Here is a 26,070-nt window from a genome sequence, read left to right on the forward strand (position 1 = left end):
TGTCTGTACTAACTATTTCCATCAATTTATGTTTTGTAGAACAAAAATAGAGAAAGTAAAAAGGTCATCAGTACTTTGTTAAAAAAGGAAAAACAGAAATAATTTTAAATAGTTGACAAGAAAATGGATGTATATTGTTTATGTATATTGCCACTGATCGGCAAATTAAAATTATATCCGCGGGCCGGATAAAACCTTCCGGCGGGCCACAGTTGGCCCGCGGGCCGTAGTTTGCCCATCCCTGCTCTAGAGAGATACAAAAATTTTCCTATTTTTCGTGCAACTGTGTTGATTTACAAAAGTGAAATGAATTCTCTAAAAAGCATTTAACAGTACGATATTTTTTTGGAAACTCATTGTCATTCACAATAACTATTTTCATTCATCAGGTCAAATGACTTTGGATTTAATTTTTCTGAGTTTCAAAGCGAGTAACGTGATTTTTTTTTCTCCAGAAGATAAACGATTAATATTAGTTGGAGTTAAAAAACATTTTCCCCATCATACTCTCCGTGCATTTTTCCATATATATCTTTGCGATTTCCCGAGTCTACGATTTGAAACATAAACATGGAAAGATTATAGACTCCATCAGTAAAACACATCAATAAGAATCCAAAACTGAAGCGAGAACGTTTTCAACAGCAACAAAAATGTCCTTTTTTAAAAATGGTAAAGAAGCTGCAAACTTTCAGAATCATTTTATAATGGGAAGGGAAAAAATTAAAAAATATATATATTTCAGAAAGGAAAAAAAGATTTGTTAAGATTTGTAGCGTTCGAAAAATAATAAGTAGCCCAAAAAGTAGCAAGTAGCGAAAATTCAATTTTCAGTAGCGGGGACTTTTAAAAGTAGCCCAATCCGCTACTTGTAGCCCAATCTGGCAACACTGGCAGTGTCATGTCTTAGATCCATAGAGTAGGACAGATTTGACATTAGTATTAAAAATTCTAATTTCTGTTAAATTTTTTACATTTTTGCTTTTCCAAAATTTATTGAGAATAGTGTAACTGAGTTGGGCTTTATATAATCTATTTAGTATATCTCCATCAGTTCCTTCTTTGTTGTTAATTGCACTTCCAAGATATGTAAAACTCTTTTACCTCCTATAGCATGGTGCGTCGTGTTGTTAAAACGTGCTTAAAGGTGCTTATTTTCGTATTTTAAAAGCCCTTAAAGGTGCTTTTTTCATGAGGTGTTTTTAAAAAGTGCTTAATTTTCCCTTTCCTTAATTTTTGTCGATTTTCCCTGTGTGTTATGCAAATGCGAAGTTTTCACATAGTTCTATTCAACTTTTTAATAATTCATTCATCCACAATCCATTCCGACGGTCCGTAACGTATGATACACCAATCATGTTGCATGTTTGATGAAATACTTGGGAGTCCGCACGTGCGTCTACTGAGATTCTTGCACTCTCATGTGCAACTCTGCTTCATTTTGCGAGATATTCTAAATTTCAGGCTTCATTTTCCACCCTCTGATATCGAACCAAAAAATCTCTTGATCATTCTTATATGGCTAATGTAATCAAGAAAGGAGTTCTTTTTTAGAAACTAATTATTTTATCATGATCATGTAAAATCTTTGAAAATTATTTTGCCTTTTGTTAATGTATATAGTGCTTAATATATTTTTTGAGTGCTTGAAAAGTACTTAAAAGGTGCTTATTTTTTGTTAAAAGATTTGGCTACGCACCCTGTCTAGGAAAAACTTTTATTGGCAAAACTTACCAATAAACATTTTTTTTTTTTTTTTTTTAAGAAATTGTTGAAAATGAGATAACAAAAAGATTCTTTTTTTATGACTTGCTAAATTTTTTTATTAATTTATAAAGAAAATAAATCATGTTGTTTTTGATTTAGTTAGAACATTCTTTATGTTGTTTTTAAATCATTTTATTTTTATAACTCGGAAATAATTTATGTAAAAAAGGGTTAACTAGGCAAAAACAAGACCATTATATTTCCTAACATGCGCTGTGCTATTCAATTCTAAAAAAAAATATTTCAGCCAACTTTAATCTCGTGATTTCTGGTTGCTTAACCATTGATCTACGTTCCATTGAGTGAGCGCTATTGGAAAATGGATCTAATAATGAATTTTTATGAGACGCCAGAAAAAGAGATGTGAAGCCAAACGTCGTTTCTAAGCCAACGTGTCCGTATCGATTTTGAGATATTCTCCATTGCAGCTGCTCCAACTGGACTCATGTAAACATTGCGGAATCTATTCATTCCTCATAGGGGGTCCCTTTTTAGAATATTTTCTAGAACCCAATTAGTATTTATTTTCATTTAATAGGCGCCCTTTAATTTTGCTTTTTAATCTTACCTTCTTTATTTTAAAATAGAAGAAGGTTATTTTCTTTTGAAATAGAGTTGTGATTATTTTTTTTTAATAGAAAGAGCCTGGATTAAATCGAACCATCACATGATCATATTATTTAGCAGGATTAAGAAAATTTCTGTTTAAAATATTAAATTTTATATTTGTGAAAGATTCTGCTTCAAAAAAAAATTAAATCAATAAAAATAGTGGTGCAAAGAAGTAAGTGTCATTATAACATTTGTTGTTATTTTAATGGATATCTTATTGTTTTATTTCATTTAATTTTAAAAAATTTAATTTTGATGGATATCTTATTGTTTTATTTAATAAAGAATTTTTTTTTGAAAGATGATTAGTTTTTTGTTAATTTTATCTTACTTATGTGTTGTTTTATTTATATCTTAATTACTTAATAAATAACTGTAGTATAATAGAAATTTTTAAAAATAGTAAAAATCTCAATTGAAAACTTGTATTTTCTCTTTGTGAATGATTTTACTTAGAAAAATAATTAATAAAAATACTAGTTTAATATAGTAAGTTGTTATTTTAATAGAGGTCTCATTATTATTTTTTTCGTTTGTTTATTTCTGTTTCTTTTTCAAAAGAAATAAGCAGTATTTTTGTTAGATAATTTTTACTTTATGTTATTATTTAAATTATATTTATTTTATTTTATTTTAACAAAAAACTGTAGTGTAATAGGCGTTTTTAAAAATTAATTAATTGTAAAAAAAATCTCAATTTTTAATTTTAATAGCCTTTTGTTGATAAAAATCATAGTTAAATTATTTTAATGGATAATTTAAAATAATTAATTATTGCTTCGCTTTCATTTCATTAGTTGTTTTATTATTTAACAACAACAAAAAACAGTAGAAAATAAAAAATTTTAAGAATTAATTAACTGTAAAACTCGCAATTTAAAATTTAAATTTTCTCTTCGTGAATTATTCTATTTTGCAAAATGAATAAGAAAAATTATACTTTAAGAGAATAAGCTCATTATATATTTTTCATTATTTTTATGAATATAATTGTTGTTTTTTTTTATTTCATTTATTTTAAAAAATGAGTCTTTTATGAAATTTGAAACATATTTATTTATTTTTATTTATTTATTGAAAAAATACCTAATTGTTTTGAAACTTTTTTATGAACTACCTATTTTTAAAAGATACTTTTTTTTAGAAATTGTTTTCATTTATTGTTTTATTCATTAAAAAAAAAACACTTTAAGTAATGCCTACATTTTTTGAAGAATATTTTTTGTGGAAAATTTACAATGTTTATAATATTTTTTTTTAGATTTAATGCTCAAGGCATCAATAGTATCAAGCTTTTGCAGAATGTTGACATAACAGAATTAAAATACAGACTAAATAGTGCAGAATTCAACACATTCCTTAAAGCTAGTAGGACCCTTTCATTTTCACCTGATGAGATCGCACTTCTCAACAAAAAATTATGGCAAGAAATAGAGGAAAATGCAAACCGACCATGGACTACAGGTGATTTGTTTTACATTTTCATTCTTTATCATCTACTATTGCATTTTTGTATCAACACATATTTCAGGGCACTGTAAATTAGTGTGAAATATACTTGCTAATTTTAGCAGAAAGTATGAGATATTCTCACAGTTTGATCAAAACTTTGTTAAAATGAAATAGTTTAAATTAGTTAATTGTGTAATCGTTGCTTTATTTTGATGTCTGAAATTAAAGCTTTCTCTCTGTTTTTCATATATCATTATGATTCATATATTTTATCTCTTCATTTACTTATGCGCACTGAGAAAGTAAAGAAGGGAAATTTAACTCTCTGTATTATTGTATTAATATTAAATTATGGTAACTTTTTATAAAAATTTTAATTTAAAAAAACATTTAAATTATTTATTTTATTTATTTATTTTTGTTATCTTTAGGTTGTGAAATGCAAATAATAAATATGTACATATATGTATTATCATTTTCTCTGATTTCGTTAAAACAATTTTAACTTCTGTTTCATTAAGTTAAAATAATTTTAACTTCTGTTTCATTTCAACTTTTCTTATTTAAACTTTAAATCCATATGACCTTAACTTATTTTGTCAAAAAGAGTAACAAATATTTTTACCATATTAAATACTGACTAATGAACGCATATAGGGCATGCAATACTTAAAAAAAGTTACATTTTTGTTTAATTGCAAATAATCAATCATATGTTTGAAAAACAAGTGAGTGGTTATTTAAAGCTTTCTCTTATAAATTCCCTTTTCCTAACATTTTTAGTTTCTAAATTTAATGTTTCCCTCTAATAATTTATTGTTATTATTATCATTATTTGTATTTGTCTGTTTATAATTCAACTAAATTTTTTTTTTTTCATATCACTAAACATTTTGTGTTAAATTAAGTTTAAACTTTATTAAATATTTTTTTTAATCTTGGTTGTTATTTTGATGTTTGAAACCTAATTAATATTTATTTCAGTTAATTTTAGGTGGTTAAAGAGTAATTTCTTGCCTAATTATTAAATAATTAAACTGATCATCTACATATTTTATTACTCATGTTTATATTATGCATTTATAATTCTTTTTTTTTTTCTGTAGTGTTACATTGTTTTATATCAATTTTAGCATTATTTCATGTTATTTTTTTTAAATATCATGAGTTTCAGAGCTTATAGATTTTCTTTTAGTAAGTTTTTAGATCATTCCTCTTATTTCACATTTAATGACCTAAAACTTTATAAACTATATATTTTTTCTTATATTGAGGAAGGGGTATGGAAAAAAATTGAATGTTATTGCTTTTATTGTTTGTTTTACATTTGGTAACCAAAAATTACTTGCTCCGGACAGCAAATATATATTTTAACGTGGTAGTTTATCAATTGTGATTCTTGGTTTAGAAAATTCAATTTAGTAGATTTTTATCCACCACTATTTATAAATAATTCGTAGGCTTATCTAATTCACCACTTTATTGTACTTATGTCATGCTATACCTTTTAAAAAGTAAGCAAAAATAGTCAAATATTTGCAAAATTTACTTTGTAGTTATTTACCGTTTTTATTATTATTATTTTGGCATGTCCGGAGCAGTTGGCATCTCTGCAAATGTAACAAACGCTGTGGAATAGCCTTTTAGTAAATTATGTTAGTTTTTTTAATGGAAAAAATTAGATTATGCAACAAGACTACATTTTGGATATGTTATATAACTAATTAGTATTATATAATTATTATTAATATTTTTTATTGCTCTAATTATTGTTTTGTGCTTAAAAAGGCGTGTTTTTTTTCTTCATTTGGATATCTTATGACTCTATTATTTCGTACTTATGAATCTTATGATTAATGGAATTTTTTTCCCTTTTTCTTGCATTGAACTTGCATTAAGTTAAGCTGAGTTATCTTACCTTTTTCTTTTACATAATAATACTTTGATTTAGATTTCAATACTTATAGAAAGTTTCTTGTAAAAAATGTGTTCATTGATAGCATTCTTTCTTTTCAGTTGGCACATTCATCTTGTCCCTTTGCATAGCTCTCTTTTCAGGCATGGTGTTGACCATGTCCCAGCCTAGATTAATCCATCCACAAGTGACATCTTCAAAGCTTGGATTCCTTTCATATGTAACTGGTAGATATCTTTCACCATCCAGCTGCAAAGTTGTCTTTGATTGGAAGGAACCTCAGTCTGTGGGAAATACTATGAGCTTCACTGTTAAAGTAATTCCTTTTCCCTGTTTTTTACCTCAAATCTCAATACGGTCTCAGAAATTTTACATGACCTCCCAGGCATATTAGTCTACAATAAAATACATGCCGAAATGAATTTTAAACAAACACCTTTCGAATACATATTAATAAAAACATATTAATGTTTGTTTTATGTTTTTCTGTCGAAAAAATTATATTAGCAAAATTATATCTGCATCAATACTTTTATTTTTATAAATCAGAAGTATTAATAAGAAGAAGTTTTAAACATGAATAAACATTGAGGAAGTATTATTGAATTAACAAATATGTATTACTATCAGAATTAAAGTATTCTCAGCAAATATACGCCCTTCAATATCAGAGGTGAGTGTATTCCGGAATTCCGCTATTTTCGTTCCATTTTCTGGGTCTGAAAATTGGAAGCTAAGCAAATGATTTTTCTTCGAATATCGTGAAATTCCGCGTTTCTCAAGACCATGAGTTCTCATACTTTGGTTTATCAAAAACATAATCCAACAAAATTCTGCTATCTAACATTTTAATTTTGAAACTTTCGCTAATTCCATTAACGAAACGCTTATGTGCATGCAATTTCTGCACGCCATTCTGAATATTTGAAACTGCCCTTTAATCCGCTATTATCGGGATTCTTATTCACATGAATATGTAACTTTGAAAAAACGATTCTTTTGTTTGCTTCCATATAGCAGTTTCAATTTTATTTAAATTGTTTTCTTATGCACAGCAATTGGAGTAAACATTCTTTTAATAAAAGTAAGCATGGTTAGAAGGAAAAAAAAGAATAAACTCATTTTGTTTTATGAATTATTATTTTTACATCATTAATTTCAATAATTTTAAATATTAAGTATAATGCATTTTCTTTTTTCCCTATTTATCTGCCTCAATTGGCATCTTGGCAATTTTTGTCGTAAATTTGAGGGACACTTAATCAGTGGTTAATGGTATTTCTAATTAAATATTTATATATCTGGCTGGGTATGTATGATGTTGTTTCTTGTGACACTTAGACAAACCAAGCATGTAAGTCTAATTAAGGCAGAAAAGTGACAAGAGTTTTAAGAGTTAAGTTTTTTGACAAGAGCATGGGTGAAAGTGTGACTTAACTCAGAACCTCCAATAGATGGCAACAGCTCCCATTCATGATGCCACTTCTAGATCTGAAGAGGGGGGAAATTTTCTCCAGATCCCTGTACCCATGGCACTACTCAGCGACTAACCAAAGGATTTTTGATTCCACAGATTTTACAAGCACATATATTGCATGTACTCGGTTTTGTTCTAATGATCGGTTTGTTAAGTTCTAGTACTCTTAAAGGATCAAGGATGTAACCTCAAATATTCTAATTAATTAGTGCAGACAATATTTTAAGTTACGAAATCAGACAAAAAAACGTTTTCTCTGAATAAACATACCTTATTTTCGATGGATTTGAATTTCTGATCTCCATGATTCTAGTAGTTTGGTCAGGAGAGCTGTCCAAAGTTTTGGAAGCCTTAATATTAATTTTATTTTTTACGACTTTCGCCATATCTCGCGAACTTTTTAAGCGAAGGGGAAAACTTTTGCACACATTTATAAATTTCGTTTATCCAAAGATAAGCAGATTTATGTATATATATAATCTTATCTATGCAAAAACTAATTTCTAATAAATTTTTATTATTTTATTTTATAATAGTCTTACATTTAATAGTCTTACTTAAAACATTTTGATTTGTAAGGTATACAAATTTTCATACCATTTTAAAGAATGTAATTTTCTATGGCAAAATACAAAATTTGAACGAAATTGATCATGTAGTTACTGTGAAATTGAATTTAAAAAAAGTTAATTTACATTTTTTAAAATTGTAAAAATTTGTATACCTTAAAATTCAAATTTTTTTTTACAATTATTAAATCAAAATAATTGTTAAAAAATATTTTTAATTTGTGGGATTATCTTTGGATAAACAGATTTTATAATTGTGTATAAAAAAATTTCAATTCGCTTCAAAATTTCTCGAGAGGTGACGAAGTACGCAAAAAGTAAAATTAATATTAAGGTGTTCAAACTTTGGATCGCTCTCCTGACCAAACTATTGGGACCATATTTCCCAGATTTCGGCCAGCCCATATTTTTGGAGTTTTAGAAATCCAGATCTACTTTTAAAAAAATTACTTTTGTGCAGAGAAAGTACGTTTTTGTGTCTGATTTTGTAATTTAAAATGTCTGCAGTAACTATTTATTATATTTGTGGTCTCCTCTCGAACCATTAAGATTGAGTCCTAGTATGTGAAAATCTGATCATTAAACCAATATTTATTCAAGGTGGCTTTGCACATATATTTTTTTATGTATTTCTAGTTTTATCAGAGAAATGGCCAAGCATATCCTATTTGTAATGAAGATAACATTCTCATCGAAGTTACTCAGGGAACATACAAGATAGCTTGTAGTATTGAATATGGTGGACCACAAATTTCAGATGCTAATAAGGCTAAAGTACATTTCACGGTGAGACGTTCTGGAGAATATCAAATTTGTGTCCTTATCTGTATGACCCACATTCGAGGAAGTCCTTTTAAAAAAGAGTTTATACCAGGTATTTATTTTGGCTGTTTTAATTGTTTGTTTATACCTTTGCAATAACAAAGAGAAGACCCTGAATAACTTTTTATCTAATAATAGAATTTTCACAAACTAGAACTCAGTTTTCATGGCTCTTAATTCTAATATGCTCATTAATTTCTGTAGAAAATATTTAAATTTTAAGTTATAAAATCTGACTCAAATACGCTCTTTCTCTGAATAAATAAGCCTTTTTTGACCTGACCCTTAAAATATGAGGGGCAGAGCAATTGAAAGTTTGTACTCCTTAATGTTTATCTCACTTTTAACATATTTCGCGAGTTTGTTCAGAGAATTAAACACATTTTTACACTCTTATAAATGCTTTAATTCAAAGAGAATTCCATGTAAATGTAATTTTCTAATAATTATTTATTAGTATTTTATTTAATAATACATAGTTGAAAATTTTTGAATTTTTTGGTATACAAATGTTTACATCATTTTAAAAGTATATAATTTTAAACGTTAAAATACAAAATATAAGTCCCTTTTTCTACAAACACTATAGCCAATAGCCAGCTATGGCTATCTCAAACAGCCTTATCCATCTTGATCTGTCAGATGCCACAACTCCCATATTGGTCAGATAATTTTCCACATTATCTAAGCTTCTTGTATGTAACCCACCTCTCTTTTTTTTCTTGCTTGTGAAAAGTCAAAGTATTTTTACCATTGTGAATAGTCAAAGCCATCTCATCTGTCAAATTTTAATAAACTTTACTATGTTTGATTCCATGAATTTGTTGTAAATTTCCAAGTTTTAGCTTATTTTCCATGCATTTTTCTCATTTATTGCAGCATAAAATCTTTCATTGGGATATCTTTATCTATTTCCTAATTATCTAATAATTTTTTTCTGATTTATTCTTTGTCCAGCACTTACTTCCTTTTAAAACTAAAGGTCTTGTATGGTTGTATTTTTGTTTCCCTACATAAGTATTTTGATTTGAACTGTCTTCGTAATTTAAAATAGCATCGATTAGTCATATTTATTCTGTTGCTAATTTCTGCTTTAATATCATTATTATTGTTTACATTGCTCCCTAGTATTTAAACTGAACTACTTTTTCAAAGGCATACTCTTTTGTTTTCAGTGGTGATGAATCTTGTGTTTTGCTTGTTACTGCCATGAATTTAGTCTTTTCTTCTTTGGCAAATGAGCCAAGATTTTTATTTGCAGTATCAAGGGTTTGAAAGCTTTGATCAAATCTTTAGTTCTGTGACATCATACAGTATCTATATCATTAACCAATGCTAATTATTGCACTGACTTTTGGAAAATGGTTTTTCGTGTTTGTATGCCTGCATCTCTCACTGCTGTTTGTATGCCTGCTTTTCTAAGGGAAATAGTCTCTGAATTATTAAACTTTTAAAAGTTGTTTACTTTAATTTTAACTATTTTATTATTAAAAATAATAATAATAATTATGAAAAATCATTTTTTGATTTAATTATCTTTGAATAAATAAATCTTATAAATGTGCTAAAAAAATCATTCAATTTGCTTAAAAAGTTCTCGGGACATAGAGAAATATACAAAAAGTAAAATTAGCATTAAGAGAACTAACATTTAAAACGCTGTCTTGACTAAACTATAGAACATATATTGAGGATCAAAAATCCATCAGAAAAAAGATATATTTATTCAGAGAAAATTTGTTTTTTGTACCTTGATATGTTGTCTACACTGATTAATTAGCATATTTAAGGCCAGGCTTTCAAACCATTGAAATTGAGTTCTGTTTCATGATAATCTGATCATTAGATCAAAAGTTATTCACGGTGTCCACTTTTTAGCACATTGTATATAGGTGTTTGAAATTTCAGAAAATTTAAAATTTAAATCTGTCCATTTTAAGAACATGTAAATTATATCTTAATTTAAAACTGCGAAATTTATAACCACTTTTTGGATGAAACTCTAAACTAAAGTTTTTTGATATGTGTCTTTAATTTATGTATCTTATTTCTTAGCTCATGTGTTTGTGATTATGTTCTAAAAGTTTTGCAAAGAATAATCATATTATGAAATTATTTTTTTATTTTATCATTGAAAAGTTACACTGAGTTTACATGAAAAACTCTCTAATGTCTAATAACTATTCATATTAAAAACTCAATACTATTTTATTATGATAAAAATATATTTTATTTTACACCATTTAATAATTATTTGTTTTATCCTTTTGTTTCGATTTTGTGTCTTAACTCAAATTTTTTAAATAGAAGTACTATAGAGTTACATAAAAAATTGCCTATATGTTTCTAAAATTATTAGAAAAATTGTATAACTCTCGTTCACATTTTGTTTCTAAGTAATAAATAATATGGTTTTTATGTCATAAATTTCTGCTATTAATATAAATTTCATTTCATTTTTACTCACAATTATATTTTATTCAGGGTGCGTAGCGTTTTTAAAAAGTGCTTAAAGGTGCTTATTTTCGACTTTCGTTTTTTAAAAGTCCTTAAAGGTGCTTTTTTTCAGTGGGTGTGTTTAAAAAGTGCTTAATTTTCCCTTTTCCAAAATGAGATTTTTTCCTTTACCATATCAATTTTTGCTTCTAATTAGTCAAAAAGTGTGGTTTTCACATTGTTCTATTTAACGTTTTCATAATTCACTCAACCGCAATCCATTTCGGCATAACATCAGTTTGTAGCATATGAAAGCGCCAATAATTTTATGAAATACTTGTTGGTTCGAATACTGAGTTGGATTTGGTAGGAAGGATTCGTGCATTCTCATGAGCAGCCCTGCTGCATTTTGCAAGCGAGATAATCTTTTATTATTTTTAATTTTGAATAAAATTTTTTACGTAATTGGGTAAAGTAATTAACTACTGGAAAAAAAGTCGCCATGGATAGGAGGTGTTGGAGGCTACGCGTGGTTGAGGCAGCCAAGGCCTATAAGGGGCAGTCCTGCTGAAAAAGAGGAATTATAAATTTAAAAAATTGAATAATTTACTCAATATTGAATGTATTTAAAATTGGGAAATTGTTTTTATGATGGCTAATATTATCACGAAAAAAATTCTTTGTCAGAAACTAGTTATTTTATCATGATCATGTCACTTTTTGAAACTATTTGGCATTTTGCATATGAAGAACTTTCAACAATATAAAGGAAAAAAATTATTAGTGTGCATTTCCTAATTATAATATTAAAAGTGCTTTAAAATATTTTTTGAGTGCTTAAAACGTATTTAAAAGGTGCTTATTTTTGGTTGAAAAAATTTGACTACTCACCCTGTTATTCATCTTTTCAAAAAATGCAAATTTGCAATAAAAAAAACGATTGTTTTTGCAGGCCCACCAGATCCTATTAAAACCAGTTTTGTTCAACATTGTTCTACAGTAGTGGGGAGTGAAGATGTACCTACTCAACTCTTTATAGAACCAAGAGATAAATATGGCAACCTATGCACAATAAATAATGACTGTGATCCAGCTAATGAGTATAGTGTTGATATCATTGAAGTGAGTTTTTGTTGTTATTCTTTTTAGGTCTCTGTTTAGTTTGTTTAAAACTCTCTCATTTTGATTGTTACAAATTTATTTATTAGTTACCTCGTTTTTTTTTGTTTTTTTTTTTAAGATGTCTATATGCAATGCATTAGAGTAATACCTTTTTATAATGCATTGATATCAAAAATGTTGGTTATCTGAAATCGTAGTATTTTTAATATTTTTAGTGAAAATAATGAGGGTGCATACTTTTTAAAAATTTTATAATGTGTACTTAATTTCTAAACAGAAAGACACTCACATAAAAATATTTATCAGATTTTTGTCTATTTATTGATTTAATTCCTTTTTTTCAGAACCATCTATTTTCGTGCGCACTTTTAAAGTTAGTTGTTACTTGATTAAAAACTTTTTTTCAAAAATATGCAAAATGGAAATAATAGTCGACATGGTTCAAGTGCTCGAAAATAAGCTCCCATTTTCAAGATAGCCAGCTGTGAATAACATGAAACAAAAGTGATTTGAAATAAAAAGCTATTCTTTTATGAAGTTTTTAATCGAGTAATATTTTACTGCTTCAGTGTCGTGAGATTATTTATATAAAGTATTTTGTTCTTTGCTTTACTTATGACCATAATCAGATTTGCTTTTTGGGATCTTTTTATTATGGGTAAACATAAAAAAAACTTGTTTTGTCTACATTAAAAACTTTTTTAGTTTCATAATAAGTAAGAATAGAAACTGGTGTCTTTATGAAATCAATGCAAACTTCATTAACGGCGGCATTTTTGTCACATATTTTCTGAAAATTGCTTTATTCCTTTACTTAAAATTTTCAAACTCTTCTTTACTTTATGTTCTAATTCATTCAAAAGAGAAATAACTTTTTATTTTATAATATTCTTACACTTACTTTACGTTTCATCTTCTGCAACAAGTAAACAATATTATCAAACATTGACGTAAATTTTCTGTTTCCTTTATTCTTTCTCCCAAAAAATATTTCATAAAAGTTAATGAAAAATTTATTTGTCTGTAAAATTTTATTTATTTTATTATCAGAGTAGCATATACAAAGCTGACTAGCCTGTGTAGGAACTGTCCTTGCTTCAGAAAGGTCCTGGGTTCGAATCCCGGGCAAGGCAGGGATGTTTCTTTCTCTCTCTGGGTGTTCTATGTCCTTTCTCCTTTGTGTGTGAATGTGACCAGCCCTATGAATGGATTGTGGTTGTGTGAATGGCGTGGTAGAAGTCGAATTCCTGGCCATAGATGGCGCCACTGAAAAACAGGAACAATCGCAGCCCCACTGCCTAAACAGGCATACGACAAAAAAAAATAATAATAAATACAAAGAGAATTCATACTCTTTTTTTTAAAATCAAAATACTGTCCTAATTGTCTTAACAATTTTCATAATAAATGTATGGTTTCAAAGTTTGACTAAATAGGAAAAAACTATTATACAGGGTGGTCCCGAATTCATGGTACAAACTTTAATGGTAGGTACAGGACATTGTAACAATGATTTATTGTATAGCAATGTATAGTCGCAAGTGACACGGTGAGGCGTAAACAGGAGAAATAACAGCCGAAAGGAAAAACAAAGATTTTATTGAAAGCGTTGTTGACAAGTGTCATGTTTACAGTAAGTGTTCAAAATTGCTTCCACCAGAAGCGATACATGCTTGACAGCGTCGGTGGAGCGATTGGCGTACACGTTCAAAGATGCCTGGTATTTCACGCACACCTGCAGCAGCTACAGATATGCGAGCGACAAGATCCTCATCTGAGTCAACTGGAGTCTCATAAACAAGATGCTTTAGATGTCCCTTGGCCAAGAGATGTCCCCATAAAAAGTAATCGAGGCTCGATAAATCGGGAGATCGGGGTGGCCAAGGGATTGGTCCACCACGCCCAATCCATCGAGCACCAAACGTGGCATTCAGGTAATTCCGTACATCAATGCTGAAGTATGCTGGCCCCCCATCGTGCTGAAACCACATGTGGTTGCGAATGGCGATCGGAACATCATGCAGCAGTTGTGGTAACACTTCTTTCAGAAAAATAAGATAGCTTCCGCCACTGATTCTCGTGGGTAGTAAGTATGGGCCAATCAAAAAGTCGTTCACAATACCAGCCCACACATTAATACAGAAACGTTGTTGAAACGCATGTGGACGCGTTGCATGTGGATTATCTGCCCACACATGGGAATTGTGCGCATTAAAGACACCCTCGCGTGAAAATGTCGCTTCATCTGTAAATAGCACATCACCTACGAAATCCGGCTGCAACGCACATTGCTGCATCACCCACAGGCAGAAGTTCACGCGAAGAGGATAATCTGCCGAATTCAATGCTTGTACTTTCTGAAAATGGAAGGGGTGTAAGCGATTTTCGTTTAACACTCTGCATACAGTTTGATGACTCACACCTAACACACGCTCAACAGTTCTTGTGCTTGACTCGGGTCTATCAGCCACAATGTTCAAGATGCTTTCTTCCAGCCTTGGAGTACGTACAGCTCATAATCGACCAGCGTCATGTCTGTTGACGTCGAACGCACCTGTTTCACAAAGTTGACGATGTAACCGTTGAAAAATTCAATGATCCGGCATTCGTCGATCAGGATACTCCGCGCGATACATTCGTAACGCAGCTCTGCCGTTACCATTTGCACGGCCGTACATGTAATGCATGTCTGCTTTTTCTGCATACGTAAAGTCACCCATCGTCTACGGCAGCACAATTGTGAATGGCACTTTTCCCTACTGCGATGCATCATTTTCAACGGCGGCTAGACATCTACTGCCCTCTATCGGCAATGATACCAACCGATCACTCCATTTCTCTTTTCTTTTATTTCCCCTGTTTACGCCTCACCGCGTCACTTGCGACTATACATTCCTATACAATAAATCATTGTTACAATGTCCTGTACCTACCATTAAAGTTTGTACCATGAATTCGGGACCACCCTGTATTTCACTGTTGAATTTTTTTTTCTAAAAGTCCTGAACATTTTTTGAGCTTATTAGCTTTTGAATAAATTTAATTCCACACTCATCACATTTTCATTAAATGTTAATTACATTTTCATTTTATAAATTTTCTTTAAATCTTATTTTTATGGGAAAATTTTTTTTTTTCCCAACAATTTTAAATCAAGGCATAAAATGCACATAACTATAAGAAAGTACTCTACTTAATATTAGTTGTTCTCATTAATCATATTTTCTATTTTCATTCTTTTTCAGCCTACATTATATGATAATTTTAAAATCGAGCATAATTTTAGAAATGTTTATTGTGCTTACTATACAAAATTTTAAATAAAATGCAATATAAATATTGGGAGAATTTCAGTAAATCATCTCAGTTTAGCTCATAATAAAGCAAAATTAAATGGCTATAATATTTTTTTAACTATCTTTATCTGATTATTTTTGTTTCCTTTCTTTTTAGGTAAATACTGGTCGCCCTATTGCTGATTCCTTCCGTTGGGAATGCTATCCTTTGATTTCTCGCCTAGCCTTAGTCTTAAAATTTCCAAAAGAAGGCTGCTATAGAGCTACAATTTCTTATAAGGGACAAACTATTCAAAATGGAGATTTTAATATTATTGTACTTAATTGTGAGTTTAAAAAATTTTCCTTTTTGCTATGAACTTTAAGTGATTATAATTCATTTTCATTACTTTAATACTAGAGATATTTAAAAAATATTTGGTTTATCCTTTATAATCATTAAAAAATCTGTAATTATTTAAAAATTTTGAAATCTTATTGCATAAAACATTTACCAATAAATAAATACTTAACAATATAAAAAATCATGTATTTTTTTAATTAAAAACTTTGTGTTCTCAAGAAATGGATATGATTGGATAAATTGTTTATTCTATAAAATAGAATACAATTTTATTGAATTGAAAACAATTTTATTGAGTACAATTCAATTTTATAGAATCAATAATTTATCCAATCATATCCATTTCTTGAGAGCACAAAGTGTTTTTAATTAAAAAATTTACCAATTAATAAATAGTTAACAATATTAAAAATCATGTATATTTTTAATCAAAAACACTTTGTGTTTTCAAGAAATGGATATGATTGGATAAATTTTTGATTCGATAAAATTTAATACAATATTTTTTTTGCTTGGATGTGTTTGGATATTATTATTATTATTTTTTTTTTTTTTGAGAAAAGAACTACATTATTGAACCTATTTTCTTAATACTTTTATTTTGCTAAATGCTCTCTGAGTTTCACACTACCGTAACCTGAGCTGTTAGTAATAGGTTGCTAGTTGTAATTTATAGGTAGCAAATGAAATTAAATTTTCCTCTTAGAATTAATTCATCAGATACTTTTCATTTTTCCTCACACTGATTTTAAAGAAAGCTTCATTTAATTTACAAAAACATTTTCCTAAAAAGAAAATATATAAATATTAAAAAATTTTTAATAAAACATTTAAATAATAATATATTAATATTTAATATATTATTATATTAATATATTATTACTTAAAATATTTTTTAGAGTTGGCTTGCTTGCAAAAAACTGATTACTTCCCTGCTTAGGTGACATAAAAGTGACCTTTATTGCAATCAAAAATATTTTATTAAATATGTATGATGTTTATCTCTAAAAAGGTGGGAAAATTCATAATAGGTTTTTAGATCCAGATTTTAAAATTTTTTTTCCCTCCATTCACTAAAATTTGCTTTATTAATGAAGAATTTTTTAGATAATATATAACAAATTAACTAATATAGTTTCAGTTATTTTATTAATTGAAGGGCTTATTTTAGTTTTTTAATAAATATGTAATGTATTGAAAACTCCATTTATTTTTTTGAATGATGCCAATTAGTATAATTGCTATTTTAAAGTTGAATAGTGATATTTTGTTTCAATTCTTCAGTGATATTTTGTTTCAATTTAGTTTTTTTTTCTTTTTTTCTTACAGCTGATGAGTCATCTGTTGTACAGAAGAATGTATCTAAAAAGAACAAATGTTATGAAGTCAAGCTTATTGCTTTGAATGGAGAGAGGAATCAAAAGGCCAAAAAAGTCTACTGTTATATATCTCCTAAAGTAATCTATTTTCTTTTCCTCATTAAGAAAGCTTAAGAATTCTTTGTTATTTAGAAACAATTTCGTATTGAATTTTTTTATTAGATTTATTTGTATTTTATTTGATTTATTATTTGATTTGAATATTTTATTAGTTATAAAATATTTTAAATTTTATAAAATTTTCAAGAAAAGATATTTTTAAAAAAAAAATTTAATAAATGTATGGGCATTTAAAGTAAGTAAGTTAAGCACATAGTCATTGTCTCATATTATTATATTCGCCTTATTTCAAAGCTCTACTCTGCATAGTAAGAAAAAACTTACTTTCCGATTCACACATGTCATTTTAAAACTAGTACTCCTCCCAATTTATTTCTGTTGGCATACTGAGGAAGCCAGAAATCACACAATACAGGAAAATGATACACTTATTAGACTTTAAGGTAATTTATCTCATAATAAACAAAAATGGAATCCACTTACAATTCCTTGTAATCCTATCCTGTAAGCCACATTAGAGTAATAAAAAACGAACTGAAGTTGCTGCTTACTTAACAAGGAATTAAACCAAACCTTCTTAATTGACAGTTTATCTATCAATGTGAAATGCATTATACTTATTCATCTTAGTATTACCTGGGAAATTTCTAGCAAACTTATACTATTTTGCTAATAATTTAGAACTAACACATTAGATTCTTAATGTATTTGTGTTTTACTTCTATTTTCTTAATACTATTTTTACATTTTGTAATTCATTTTTTTTATAGTGTGCATGTTATTTTAATATTGAATTAACTCGTTTATTAAATTTATGTATATAAATATTTTTTCAGCAATTAACACTGAAGGAATATGTGTTGAAATTTTTCCCCAAACATCTAGTCACATTTCGCCTTTGCCCATCTACAAAGGTATTATTAACTTTTTTGTAAATGTGTAAATTTTGACATTTTTTTAAAATTGCATATTATTTAAAAGAAAATCTTTTCTTTATACCATATTTCAGTCAAATCTATTACTTTTCTACATTAAACTACTTTTAAGAACATGTCATATGTTCAATATTGTTTGTAACTGTTGCTTCAATATTGCCTTTAAGCCATGAAACTAATAAGTTTAAATAGAATTTTTGTGAATAAATTTTAGTTTTTTTTTTCCTTAAGATTTTTATCACTTGCAAATATTTTTAAAATGGGTGATAATATTATATGATTATTAAACAATAATACTTTAATAACTCTGTATATAAAATAATATAGTCATATTTTATTCATTCAATGCATCACTTTAACTATCAAACTTTAATAATCGTTACTGAAATGTGTCTTTTATTATTACAAAAGTAAAGACCAGTTTTAAAATTTTCCTAAAGATTTGTTTAAAGGTAGGAAACAAGTGAAAATATTGATCTTTCAAACTTAGTTTTGAATGAAGTAAGTTTCTTTTGTGTTCAGGCTCTCGTGTATTTATTGTGTGATATTAGGTATATTCTGTTGAATAAAAGTTTCTATATGTCATTCAATTAAAATCATAGCTTTACTTAACTAAATTATGAACATATTTCTTTTATCTAGTTCAAATTTCAAAGTAGAAAAGATATCATACAGGCTGATCCAGTTCTTATTATTGATGATGGTTGTCAAGAAGTTGAGCTTATATCCCCGGATAGAAATATTATTGTGGCAACTTTCACTCAGTTTTTACTAAAAAACATAGGTAAGTTGTGGCATCGGTAATAGTTCTAATAGACCTTTGTTGATTTATTCTAAATTCTCACAAAGTCTATTTAGTTTGAAAAATCTGAACTATAAATTTTTTAATGACTTGTTTTATTTGTAGAAGTTTTTTATTTTAAAAAAGAACAGTATTCTATTCATGTTTAATCTTGATACACACTAGAACTGGGGAGGGGAGTTTTCAAACGTAAGTTTCCCGTTTCTTGAAAGGGCTTTTTTTCTCACGATAAGTTTTTTTTAAATTTTTTTCCATCATTTTACTTATTGATTAAGAGTGACTACCAATCTAATTTTCAATTCATTTCTAGGTATTTTTATGTTTTTGGATTTCTTTTCAATCCTTCAATAACTGATTTTTTTTTCTTAATTTTTTATCCTTCACTTATTTTTTCCCAAAATAGTACATACCTTTAATTATCTGGAAAAATAAAATAATCATTAAAATGAACAAAAACCAGTTTTTATTTATCTAATGATACTTAAATGTGTTCGCATTTCGTTAAGAACTGCAATTATGCTTCATTCTGAAATAAACTAATTTTTAGATTATTTTAATTCCTCTTATGCGTATTTCACTTAAATTCTCAAAGTTAAAAATCTTTCTTTCTTTTACTGATTTCAAGTGAAACTTAATTTGTTTACAAGAATTCTAAACATATATGAAAACTAAGGGCAAAGTATGGTTTCTGTCCATTTTTTCACAAAAAATGACAGTTGGATCACCTGTTACATTTTGAGAATTACTTAAAAACCCTTCCTCTCATTGCAAAAATTCCTTTTTTCTTCAAATCAGCTTTCATGGACATAAATGCTCTTCCCTCTTTTTCTTCATATGTAATATAAAATGCCTCTAGTGAGTCTTTTTATATTAAGTCTTAGTTAAAGTACAGATGTTTTTTTACTTTCAAAAGACTCATAAATATTGAATTTTCGATTCAAATATAATTTTTAACATTAATTGGCAATCATTTTCTTTGGAGTATTGATTATTAAAGAAGTACCTTTAAGGTACTCTGGTGCCATGTAGAAGTTGAATCAAGATAGACTCCTTTTTTATCACATGCTGTTATGTGAGTAAAGATCCTAGCAACTAATTCCCTACACAAGTCTCCAATATAAAACTATGAGAGAAGCAAAATAGTGTGGCTTTACCTGATACTTATTAATACATGACACTATGTCAAGCCTCAAACTCTCTAACCCTGTATATTGTTCTAATAAAAGTTTGTGATTACTAATTAGTCTTGAACCGTGATGGTTCAGGGGATAGAGCATTTGCCTTTCAATCAGGTGAACCAGGTTCAAATCCCAGAGATGGTAGAAGAACCGTGGGAGGTTTTCGTGGTTTTCCTCTCCATGTAACACAAATGTAAGGTAGTTCCATTAAAAAGTCCTCCACGAAGGCAAATTTCTCCCAATATTTGATCCAAGAGTTATCTTGTCTTCTGGATTTGGTTCAAAATTACAAGGCTACAGAGTTGAACATTAGTAGTCGTAAACCCGAAAAATTGGATTTGCTACTCAACAACGGTTATAAGATAAAATTAATTTGTCTTAAGTCTGCTCATGCAAAATTACTTTTTTTACATAATAGGATCAAAAGATCCTAGATGTCTATTGAGAGTAGTCATTATGGAAAATATGTATTCATGTAGTGAGTGTGTTAATGTTGTGTGATAAAAATATGAGAGAGATTAATCAATAGTTATTTATGTAGGTGGATCAGAAACATTCAAAGATAAACAAGATTTCTTCCATCACGAAGTTAGAAAGTATCATCAAAAACATTTTCATGATAAAGTATCTGTAAAAATATCAAGGGAGAATATTTTAGAATCAGTGAGTTTTTATGATTTTTAGCCAATTATTATTCAAAAAAAAAAATTTTATTGTATTGTTTTAAATTTTTTTTTGTTCATTTTCAGTCCCTAAAAGAAACAAAAGGCTTTAGTGTTAGTGATTGGTGTAAAAATTTTGAAATCACCTTTATAGATGAAGAGGGTAAGCCTGCTGCCATTTTTATATTTTCAAATAATTTGTACATTCTCAATAATGTAACGTAAATGTTTATTAATGATTTACAAATGAACTATTCCAAATATTTTTCACAGGAGTTGATTGGGGAGGACTTAAAAGAGAATGGTTTGAGCTTGTGTGCACATCATTATTTTCTCCAGAGAATTCTCTATTTCATTCCTTTAAATCAGATAAACAAGGCCTGGTAAGTTTATTGTACTTTTGTTTTTAACCTTGGATTCATAAACATTTGTCTGATAAATACTGCGAATTATGAATGGTCTTGTTTAAAAACATCGTTTACTTAAAAAAATATGAAGATCATAATAAATATTTACATGTTTCAAGTGCAAGAAAATATGAGCACATTTTCTAAATTTGCTACATTTGAATGGGGAAAATTAAAGTGACATGAAACATAAAATCTAAAGCTGCCAATGAAAAATGGGAAGAAAAACAAAACTAAAACAATCATGGTTAATTAATAGAAAATAAATGTAATATGTTGTATGATATATTAATAAACTAAATTCCTCCGTTTTTCTAGTTTTATTTTTCACCTTTATTTCTCATTTTTCGTTGGCAATTTCATGTCTCAAATCTACTTAGTTTTCTCATTCTCTCATATAAGTCTGGCAAATCTTGAGAGTGGGTGCCTATTTTAGAGCACTTGGAGCAGTTCGAATTTTATTACCATCTTCATATTTTTTTTAGCCAATAAATTTTTTAATCAAGCATATATTTTTTCATCACTTTCTTGGGATTATTTATTTAATATTTCTATACTAGGAACTTGTAAGGAAAAGGATAGTATTTTTCTAGATTACTAGACAAGTGTTTCTCATGCATGTTATTGAATCTAGGGTAAATAATAATTTTATATTTTGTTTGAGGAATTTTGTCTTAATATAAGCATGATTATATCTAAACTAAGAGTACTACTGATAAAAAAAACAACCTGAAATTGTCAGAAAATTTGATCTTTATGAAAAAAAAATCTGAGCAAATAAATATATATATATAGAGAGAGAGAAATCCTGTAACAAACCTAAAAATTGACCAATCCTAAAACTAGCAATAACAGTAATCAATCATTAAAATCCAACCTAAATAATTTAAGCATTCATTACAATGACAAATTTATTGTTTTAAAATTAAGATATAGATTTCAGATTGCAATGGAATTTTTCCATGATATATTTACTTCATGTTTTTCTCATAAAAAATTCCTGTAAATGTAGTCTGGAGTTTTGTAGAAATTTTTCTCTAATACCTGGAAATATATTCTTCCTGGAATTCTATTTCTTAAATTATATGGAAACTCTATTAAGTCATTATATTTCATGATTTAGTTTGTTGAATGACATTATTATTATTATTATAATTTTTGTACATTCAAAATATTAAAAAGTGACAATGGTTCAGTGTTTAAAGCACTAAGCTGTCACTATGAAGAACTCAGGTTCGATCCCCAGTAATGGCTTGACTCACACATCCTCTGATCAATGGGTATCTGGGAAGTGAATATAGCTGATGAATATAGCTATAGCTGATGCTTAAGCAAACTATCTAAAGAGTTTTTCTTTTTTTATCCAGGTAGATTGATATATTTTAACGAATACTGAAAAGTTAAGTTTTAATGAATATTGAAATGCGCAAGATGGATTGCATTTAACCCAATCCAGCATGCACTTTTCATTTAACAATTTTGTGAATATCAATTAAAGTTTATTTTTTGTGTTATTCTCAAATATTTGAAAACACAAGCTAAGTAGTAAACTATTATCGTTGATTTTCTTTTATTTCATCTTCAGGTACATCCATGCCCTGGTTACAAAAGGCCCCCAAATTTGAAGCTGAAATATTTTGAATTTGCTGGAAAAATAGTTGGAAAATGTTTATATGAGTCTTCTCTTGGTAGTACTTATCGACAACTTGTAAAAGCCAAATTTTCAAGATCATTTCTAGCTCAATTAATTGGTCTTAGTGTTCATTATAAGGTAAGTTATGACCAAGTGTTTTTTATAGTAAATCTTTTTATCAATTAGCATATTTGCTTCCAGAAGTTTATATTACTGGATCTATTAAAATCTCAATTTTCGTACAAAGTAATCTTAATGTCGATATCATTAAATGAATTACTTATTTAGATATAGGCTGTCTTCTTTTCCATGCTCTTTGTTCTTCTTTTCTCTTGAAATCAGGATTTAAGGAGAACGAAACATGTGTTCCTTTCTCTGTTGGCCTTTGCTCTGTCACCTTTGCTGCATTTTTTTTTTTTGGGGGGGGGGGGTTTGTGCTAGTTTCTTCTATCTTAGCGGGCTTTGCTTTTTCTAAAATTAGTAATCCAATAAGAGAAATTTTGTGACAATTACTTTTAAAACTTCAAGTAGTTTTGGATGTCAGATTTTTTTAAGTCCCTATGTTGAAATTTATTACACAATTCATTTAAAAAATAAAATATTTAATGGTGATTGAATAAGTCCGTAAAAATAAATTTTTGTACCAAATAATGTAACTATTTGAATGTCTGATTCATTTGGATAAACATTGCAAATGTTTTTGGTAGTTATTATTACTATACTTGTCAAAAGGCATACTGGGTGGATATATATATTTCCTGGCAATTTCACCATAAAATCCGAAATAAAAGTTTATGGTTTAAATATTTACCAGTAAACAAGATCAAGTAAACCTTAATGAGCTAATAAAAGACAAATGAATATCAAAATGTAGAGAAATGACTAAGCTTTCCTATCCTCTTTTTAATATTCAAAATGTTGGGTTCATTTTTTTTATTTATCATTACTAAGACATTTCATTTGAAGGACATCTCATTGAACAACAATTCATCCAATACTCTTTTGTCTTACAAAAATCTTTGAGTTGTAATTTTTCCCTCCTAATCTTCTGCTTCCATAACATACTTATTTCTCTCCTTATCGATGATTAATTGAATGAATTGCTAATTATTTTTTCAAAACTGCAGAAAGTTTCACTGTTACCAAGCATAATTGTTTTTTTTTTAAACTTATTTACTGAAATGTTATTTAAATGCTTTATCCTTGAAGCTCATAAAAAATTATAATTTTTATTATAAAAATTTGATTTTTGTGCTTACGTGTACAAAACAATTTGCTCATCCTTATAGTCAAATCATCAGACAAAAAAAATTTTTTTTAATGACTCTTACATTTTTTTTTTATCATCAAAGTATACCAATTCATTTTTTTCATAGAGATAAAGTGTGTAATTAAACGACAAATGGAAATTAATTTTGAATGAACATTATAATTACCATTAAATAATGACGATCTAGAGTACAACTCCAATTATTCAAACAAGAATCAGCCATTTGATTGAAAATGTTCAGAAAATCACAAATAGTAAAAAATTTTTTAAACTTACATGCGTTTGTGGGGTAACATTGGTTGAACTTCATCAATAGGACAAAATGTTGCAACATACTCTCTCAACTACTTTTGTCCTACTGATCATCAGTAGGACAAAATATTGCAACATTTTGTCCTACTGATGAGAGTATACCAATGTGACACCAACACGCATATAAGTTTGAATAAAAGTTTACTTATTGCGATTTTTAAACGTTTTTAGTAAAATTTATTTTATCACAATTACCAAGGTTTCGCAGCATTTTTAAAAAGTGCTTATAGGTGCATATTTTTGTTTTTTAAGAGCCCGTAAAGGTGCTTTTTTTATTCGGGGTTTGTAAGAATTGCTTAATTTTTTATATTTTAAAAATAGATTTTTTTCTTTGTCATGTCAATTGTCGTTCTACATTACAAAAAATGCATGATTTTCCCAATTTTTTCTGCAATATTTATCAGAAACTAGTTATTTTATGATGATTATGTAAAGTTTTCAAATTGTATTGATTTTTTGTTTATAAATTAACAACTTAAGCGATAGAAAAAATCATTTTTATTACTGCACAGATCCTGATTATAATTTTTTTTTTTTTTTGGAAAATGATTAAAAATATTTTTTGGGATGCTTGAAAAGTACTTATTTTTTGTTGAAAAATCTGGCTACGCACCCTGATTACTCTCATTCATTGAATCATCCATTTTGATTTGAGAATTGAAATTAAGCAAATATTTTAAAGGCAATTGAACTTTATACAGGTTGTTGAAATGTATTAACTGACTTAAAGCTATCAGAAAATAATGCATAAATTGAAACATTTATTTTTTAATCAATGAATGCTAAGGGGATTTTTAATAGTTGCCTTTTTTATCAATTTAGTTAATTTATCAGTCAGTATCTTATTTGCTTATCCAGATCATGCTTGACCTTATATTTGAAGTCTTGCTTTATTTGAAGTCTTGCTATAAACACAATGATGAATATCATACATTTTGTGAAGGAAATTAAAATTGAATCTAAACAGAAATGTTTTTCTGTGGTACAAAACCTCGGCATTTATAGGTGCAGTAAATAAAATGCTAGAAAGGCTAATAAAATGCTTATTTTCTATTTCATTTGCTCCACCTGTGATCAAATGAACGGCCAATTCTGAAGGCATGGTGCGTAGCGTTTCTAAAAGTGCTTATTTTCGCATTTTAAAACCCCTTAATAGTGAGATTGGAGGTTTTAAAAAAGTGCTTAATATTCACTTTTAAAAATTATTTTTTTTTCTTTACCATGTCGATTTTTGTGATGTATTATGCAAAAGCGTAGTTTTCACAATGTTCTTTTCAACGTTTTCACAATTCATTAAGCCATAATCCATTTCGGCATACCATCAGTCCGTAACGCAATGCAAGCGCCAATCACTTTACATTTTTGATGAAATATTTGCGAGTCCGCATGTGCGTCTATTGAGTTGAGTTCAGTGAGTTTCCAGCACTCTCGTGTGCAACTCTGCTGCATTTTGCAAGATATTCTCAAATTCAGGTTCATTTTCAACCCTCTAAAATCGAACCAGAAAATTTTTCGATCTTTTTATGTTGGCTAATATAATCAAGAAAAAAGTTCTTTGTCTGAAACTAGTTATTTTATCATGCAAAGTCTTTTAAAATTATTTTGCGTTTTGTTAGCGTAT

At 28.1% G+C, this 26,070-nt stretch overlaps 1 protein-coding gene across 2 annotated transcripts in view; it reads left to right on the plus strand.

Annotated features, from left to right (window-relative positions):
• Positions 1-26,070, plus strand: part of LOC107452816 (apoptosis-resistant E3 ubiquitin protein ligase 1) — a 70,683-nt gene that overhangs the window by 37,146 nt on the left and 7,467 nt on the right. The window contains exons 1-13 of one of the 2 annotated variants that reach the window (XM_071184964.2): positions 2,177-2,551; positions 3,641-3,843; positions 5,848-6,062; positions 8,429-8,666; positions 12,003-12,172; positions 15,626-15,794; positions 17,141-17,268; positions 18,087-18,164; positions 18,828-18,969; positions 20,707-20,828; positions 20,915-20,990; positions 21,101-21,210; positions 22,820-23,005. In XM_071184964.2, the coding sequence (XP_071041065.2) occupies positions 5,892-6,062; positions 8,429-8,666; positions 12,003-12,172; positions 15,626-15,794; positions 17,141-17,268; positions 18,087-18,164; positions 18,828-18,969; positions 20,707-20,828; positions 20,915-20,990; positions 21,101-21,210; positions 22,820-23,005 (1,590 nt within the window). In that variant the 5' untranslated portion in view covers positions 2,177-2,551; positions 3,641-3,843; positions 5,848-5,891. Of the gene's footprint in view, positions 1-2,176; positions 2,552-3,640; positions 3,844-5,847; positions 6,063-8,428; positions 8,667-12,002; positions 12,173-15,625; positions 15,795-17,140; positions 17,269-18,086; positions 18,165-18,827; positions 18,970-20,706; positions 20,829-20,914; positions 20,991-21,100; positions 21,211-22,819; positions 23,006-26,070 lie in introns of those variants that run through there. The other variant, XM_016069401.5, reaches the window with a different exon arrangement.

This window comes from Parasteatoda tepidariorum, chromosome 5 (genome assembly GCF_982258835.1).
Source record: "Parasteatoda tepidariorum strain Cologne lab strain chromosome 5, Ptep-v5.0, whole genome shotgun sequence".
Lineage (NCBI taxonomy): Eukaryota > Metazoa > Arthropoda > Arachnida > Araneae > Theridiidae > Parasteatoda > Parasteatoda tepidariorum.